General features: G+C 31.4%; 1 protein-coding gene across 1 annotated transcript; it reads left to right on the top strand.

Moving 5' to 3' along the window:
* The first annotated feature begins 6 nt into the window (after nucleotides 1-6).
* Nucleotides 7-4,420, top strand: LOC107476038 (calcium-dependent protein kinase 26). Its single transcript, XM_052257394.1, has 8 exons — nucleotides 7-339; nucleotides 550-1,645; nucleotides 2,063-2,206; nucleotides 2,340-2,492; nucleotides 2,672-2,787; nucleotides 2,918-3,085; nucleotides 3,531-3,755; nucleotides 4,123-4,420. The coding sequence occupies exons 2-8, from the start codon at nucleotides 583-585 to the stop codon at nucleotides 4,249-4,251; spliced, it is 1,998 nt and encodes a 665-aa protein (XP_052113354.1). The 5' UTR covers nucleotides 7-339; nucleotides 550-582; the 3' UTR covers nucleotides 4,252-4,420.
* The last annotated feature ends 2,347 nt before the right edge of the window (nucleotides 4,421-6,767 follow it).

Here is a 6,767-nt window from a genome sequence, read left to right as displayed (position 1 = left end):
CATTAGAGAATCCAAAATTAAAGTTGGCAGCTTAACACAACTCATGTTTTTGAGTTTTGACTCTCTCTTCTCACCTTAAAACAACCCTCATTTAATTTTTTTTCCCGTCTCCACACAAAGTTTCCTCCTTTATACCCTTCAAAATTAAAACCCCCTTTCAATTCAGCGATTTTTCTCCTTTTTTATTCCTTAATTGCAAGAATAGGGTTTGTTGAAGTTCGTATGATAATGATAATGGTAATGAGTGTGGGGACCTCTCATTAATGAGAGCTATTTCGGCATTTCCTTCCAATCCTGAATCAGAAGAAGGAATGAGCGCTTGCACCTTCATGCTTCAAAGTATGTATCAAAAACCCTCATTTTCTTTTTCCCGCATTCTCTCGCTTAATTTGAAATGTTAGGGATTAGAGGGTGCCAAATTGGAGAAATTCATGTTAAGCTAAATGTTAATCATGTTAGCCTTTTGAAGTTTGAGGAGAAAACTGAATTGGGATCATAATTTTTCTAAATTATATATTTGTTTATATTTGGATTGTTATTGTTTGTTAGATGCTTGGAAAAAGGAATGAGTATTGATGTTAGATGGGAAACAACTGTATTGCACCAAGAAAGTCTTCCAAAGATGGCACATATACAAGTTTCATCTCGTGGTGCCGGCCGAAGAAAGCAACTGCATGCGCGGATAAAGACGAAGATGTGAGCAAAACTGAAAAGGAGACAGAACCTGTTCAACAAAAGGCACCAGAGGTTGTTAAAATTGAGAAGGAGGTGGAGAAGCCAACTCAATCCATAAAGGTTAATAATGAAACTAAGCATCTGGAATCTATAAAACAAGTTGAGAAGACTAAATTGCCAGCACCAACTCCAGCTCCTGCTCCGGCAGCTCCAGCTCCAGCTCCTGATCCTGATCCTGCTCCGGCTCCGGCTCCTGATCCGGCTCCGACTCCTGCTCCAGCTCCTGCTCCTGCTCCTGATCCTGATCCTGCTCCTGCTCCTGCTCCTGCTCCAGCTCCAGCTCCGGCTCCAGCTCCAACAACAAAAAGTAACCAATGGGAAGAAAAGGTTAAAGTAGGAGAGCCTGCAAAAGAAAAGAAGACTCAGATTGTGAAGAGGCAAATAAGTGCAGGCCTAAAACAAGGTTCTATCTTGCAAAGGAAAACTGGTGTCCTTAAGGAGTTCTATACTTTGGGACCGAAGCTCGGACAGGGGCAATTTGGAACAACCTACCTTTGTGTGGAGAAAGCTACTGGAACCGAGTATGCATGCAAGTCCATTTTGAAGAGGAAATTGGTGACTGATGAAGATGTTGAAGATGTGAGGAGGGAGATTCAGATAATGCATCACTTGGCAGGTTGCCCCAATGTGATCTCCATTAAGGAATCCTATGAGGACGCTGTCGCGGTTCATGTTGTGATGGAGTTGTGTGCAGGGGGTGAACTCTTTGATAGGATTGTGGAAAGAGGGCATTACACAGAGAGAAAAGCAGCAAAACTAGCAAGGATTATAGTTGGTGTTATTGAGTCTTGCCACGCACTTGGAGTAATGCATCGCGACCTTAAGCCGGAGAACTTTCTTTTTGTCGATAAGCAGGAAGATTCAGTCCTTAAAGCAATAGATTTTGGCCTCTCTACTTTCTTCAAACCAGGTTTGACAAAAAATAATAATACTAAAATAATAAAGAAAAACGTTTCCATTTTTCCTCCCTTGTTTGAGTAGGAGTTATCTTAGAATTTTATCCATATTTTGTTCTTTTTGTTTGAGATCCTTTTGAGGCCATTTTTCTAATATGCAGTAAAGTATAGCTTTTCATTTGATGCTAAGTGAAGTTTGAGTTGATTTTTGCAAAACAATGCAAAGAGCATTGTTGATTTTGTGAAACAAGTTACTTGTTTTTGAAACAAAAATAATTGTTTGTGTATTTAGAGACTTTGTTTTTATTGTGCATCATGCTATCTTGCTGCTTAACTAAACGAAATTAGTGTGATAACATAACAAAATGTCTCTGCATCCTTCAACTTTTTAGAGTGCCATGAACTTTCGTCACTAACAATTTTTTTTGCAGGAGACATTTTTGATGATGTGGTAGGAAGCCCTTATTATGTTGCACCTGAAGTTCTCCGAAAGCGTTACGGCCAAGAAGCTGATGTGTGGAGTGCTGGTGTCATCATATACATTCTCTTATGTGGTGTACCTCCATTTTGGGGAGGTAGGAAACTAAGATTTCTAAGGTTTAACACACAATGATCCAAATTCTAATCATTGTGTTTACTTTCTATTTCCCCAAGATATAAAAGCTGTTTCTAAAAATGGTAATCTTCATTTTGTTCCTTGGTAAATAGAAACTGAGCAAGAGATTTTCGACTCAATTTTGAAGAGTAAACTGGATTTCTCATCAGCACCATGGCCTAGTATCTCTGATGGTGCAAAAGACTTGGTTAAGAAGATGCTTGACAGAGATCCTAGCAAACGAATATCCGCTTTTGAAGTTCTTCGTAAGTTTCCTTACTGTTAACATGTTGACATAACTCTGAAACATGAGTTATTTTTGTTTATCCAACACATTTCTGGTGTCATGTATCTTAATTAGGCCCTGAATAATCAAAATTCTGGCTTGTGATTATCGAAATTTTGTCACCATATCGTTTAATGATCATTCTTTTATTCAATGCAGGACACCCCTGGATTCAGGTTGATGGAGCAGCTCCAGACAAGCCTCTTGATGCTGCAGTTTTGACTCGGCTGAAGCAGTTTACTGCAATGAACAAGCTCAAGAAAATGGCTCTTAGAGTGAGTATTATTTTCATCTTTATGAAAAGTGGTTTGCATTAGAGGTTAATAGAAAGATATCTATGTAAATATATTGACTTCATTCTGGAAATTTTACCCTTAATGAATTTATCTATATTGTTCTATACAGGTAATTGCAGAGAATCTCAATGAAGATGAGATTGCTGGATTGAAAGAAATGTTTAAGAATATAGACACAGACAACAGTGGCCACATTACTTTTGAAGAACTAAAAATTGGACTGAAAAGATATGGTCATAATCTCAATGAGTCTGAAATTTATGACCTAATGCAAGCTGTAAGTACTAATTCTGAATCATCTATTTCTTACCTCAACTGAACCTAAACTTTCATGAATCATAATTTTAGGAAAAGTATAATAATAGATTGATTAATATGGTTAAATTACCATCGGGGTTTTTATAATTTCACTCAATTTTCAATTAGGATAATAGTAAAGCTTGCAGTCAAGTCCTTATAATTAAAAAATTTGTAATCAAATCCCTATATTCAAAGATAAACAATTGTTCTTTTTTCTCTAAAATCTGTTAAACATAATGGAGACTTGATAACAAAATCTATAAACAAAGAAAAGACCTGATTAAAAATTATGAGAAACTATAAGAATTGCTAGAGTAATTAAACTTAAATTATATTAAAATAGGAAATATAATTTTCTTCATTTTAAGTAGTATATTGTCTTAATCAATCTAACCCCTTCTTTTTGTTCTGGAAAACAACAGGCAGATGTTGATAATAGTGGCACAATTGACTATGGAGAATTCTTAGCAGCAACATTGCACTTAAACAAAATTGAGAAGGAAGATCATTTAGCTGCAGCTTTCTCATTTTTTGATAAAGATGGTAGTGGCTACATCACTCAAGATGAGCTTCAACAAGCTTGTGAAGAATTTGGAATAGAGGATGTTCGCTTGGAGGATTTGATCGGAGAAGTTGACCAGGATAATGTAAGTATACATACATATATATTCTACATACATACAGAAAAAATGAAAAATTAAATCAAATGAAATCATATAATACTGTGTGCTTGGTTTGTGTTTTTAGGATTTTGCAAAGAAAAAAGAGAGAACAGAAGACATGATTTTATTGTTTTACTGCTTCCTCTGTTTCTTTACAAAAACCATACACAGTATTTTCTAAATTGATCTCTAAATTCTGAATACTACTAATAGAATGAGAAGGAAATCAACTTTTGAACATATGGCTTAAAATATTTTGTAGATTTCAAGGTAATGCAAGCTATGGTGAAATTTCAAATTCCATTCATGTATTGATATCTTTGTCATGTTTATTTTTTTTTATCTCTATCAGGATGGAAGAATAGACTACAATGAATTTGTGGCAATGATGCAAAAAGGCAATGCTGATATGGGTAGAAGGGGAAGAAAAGGTAGCAGTAGTTTTAGTATTGGATTTAGGGAACCACTACCTGTGTGTTAAGAAAATAGTGTATTGAGTTTCTTTTTTGGTAACACAGAAAATTTTCTCCAAGGTGTGTATTGAACTGAACTGACCCTAGTTCATGTAAATTTTGGACGAAGAAACATTACAAAGGGTTTGTTCGTTTTTGTTTTGGATGAACCAACAATTTGATCTTTAAAAGATTATTAAAATGCTAAGTGCTGACATATAATATATATATTTTAAAAGTAGCGTTTGGTTTCTGTTGTGAAATAGAAGAGACACTGAAATGTAAGGAACAAAATCTATTTGAAAATATGAGACAAAGACAGAAGTTTAAAATTATTTTTATCTCGAAATAATATTTAAGAAGATTGATTTTTCAAAATAGAAAAGTACAAAAAAATATGTATCGATATTAAGAAAAAAAATTTATACTAAGTTTTATATGTATAAAAAGATAAAAAGAAGTGACCACGACTCATATGTCTTTAGAACTAAATGTCATCTTAATAGATATTTTACTAATTAACTGTATCTCAAGAATTAACACTTAAATTAATCTCTGAAATTATACTTGCACTTTCAATTTCAATTTGGTCCTTCAACTTAACATTTGTGACTTGTGTTGGCCTCTAACCTTATTTTTGTCAAAAAAATTATTAACAACGTGTTAAGATGAATTGACAGTTGTCATGTTAAATTTTTTAACAATTGTTTAATGTGAAAATTAGAACTTTTTTACCTCGATTTTTCTTATGAAACTTTTAAAATCTTTATCCTAATTTTAGTTAAGGGTTTTAAAAGTTTCTTAGAAAGCAAATTGAGATAAAATGCTTCAAATATCACATTAGATAGTCGTTAGAAAGTTTAACGCGGCAGACGTTAATCTATCCCAACACTTGGTTAACAGTTCTATGACAAAAACAATACTAGGGACTAACATGAATCATGGATGTCAAGTTAGAAAACTAAATTGAGTAAATTAAAATTTTGGAGATAATTAGATTAAAGCGTGAGTATAACTTCAAAAATATCAATACAATTATTTACTCCTATCTCAATGATAGATCAACATTTATTTGAATAGAGCATGCAGCTTTCTAAGTGTGTAAAAGAATTCAATTCAAATTTTAGCATTAATTTTGGTAAAGAGTAGCTCTCAAAATGGCACTTGTAAATTGTAATGCTTCATACTTAGGATTCATATCAAAGGGTTATAATGTCATCACCTTAGGTTAAAAACATCACCATTGTATTTATTTTTGGATGGAACTAGCCAGTAATTGTAGATAGATAGAGTTAATGTCATATACCAAGCTGAACTTCATAGTCATTTTGACAAGTTACTTTACCATATAATTGATAAACTGAATCTACAAACAAAAGTTGGCTTGAATAAAAAATAAGGAAGAGTTTAAAATTTAGAATTTATAATATAGAATATTTTGTTAATTTTAACGTTTTTGATATAAATAAAAAAAATTAATTATAAAATTAAAAATAATGTAAAAATTTAATTGAAAAAAAAATATAGAGACCTAATTATAAATTTGATAAAATTATAAAGATCAATAAAATAATTAAACTAATATTTTTCAACCCAAAAAGCATGATCATAAGAAAAACGTGTTCTCTTTCTAAATCTAACTATTGTTTGAACAAAACTTAAATCTGACTTAGCAAAATGTTATTATTGCATATGATCAATTATTGGTGAACTAAAATTTAAAATCATGATTTCATTGTCATAAAAGAGGGGGAAAATATAAAAGCAAGAAAAATGCTTCATTCCTAATATATGGATCCAATTTTAATTATTAGTTGTATGATGGAAATATTCTGAACTCACACAGACACAATGACACAAATTAAGCTCATCAAATGAGATTGTGAAGAAGACAATAATACAACAAAATAAAACCAAGGTCAATGTCATCCATTTGGAAGTTCAATTTGTGGGTTAGATATTGTTATATGTTGCAATCCAATTTATCATTGTTTCTATTGATTTGTTGTTACCATTTTTTCTTTGGTAACATGATGGTATTATATTAAGACTATCTTTGGTTGGAAAAAGAAGAAATAAAAAGAAAGAAAATAATAAAAAAAATGAATAAATTTTTATTTTTTTTAGATGTGTTTAGATGGAAAAAAATAAAAAGAAAAGAAATATTATAAAAAAATAATCTTACTCTTGTATTATAAAATATATTGAAAAAAAATGAAGAAGTAATATTAGAAGTACAAATTAAAGAAAAAATAAGTTTTTTCTTTTTTTTCTAACATTGAAAAAAAAATTAGTGGATTTCACTAGTTTTTTTTGTCTCTTTTTTTTTTTACTTTTTCTTTTCAGTCAAATAATAAAAAATAATGATTTTTCTTTCTATTTTTTTTAATTCTATTTTCTCTTCAAACAAACATAGTCTAAGTGCAAGATAACTAATGCTATAATACACCTTCTTATTAATAACAACTTAATTATGTTGTACTTAATGTAAACCTATTTACAAAAAGAAAAAGTTATAATCATAAAAATAATAGACATAAAGAAA

Source organism: Arachis duranensis, chromosome 2 (genome assembly GCF_000817695.3).
Source record: "Arachis duranensis cultivar V14167 chromosome 2, aradu.V14167.gnm2.J7QH, whole genome shotgun sequence".
In the NCBI taxonomy this organism is placed as follows: domain Eukaryota; kingdom Viridiplantae; phylum Streptophyta; class Magnoliopsida; order Fabales; family Fabaceae; genus Arachis; species Arachis duranensis.
Note: the sequence above shows the minus strand (reverse complement) of the source record. Positions and strands in the feature narration are given on the sequence as shown.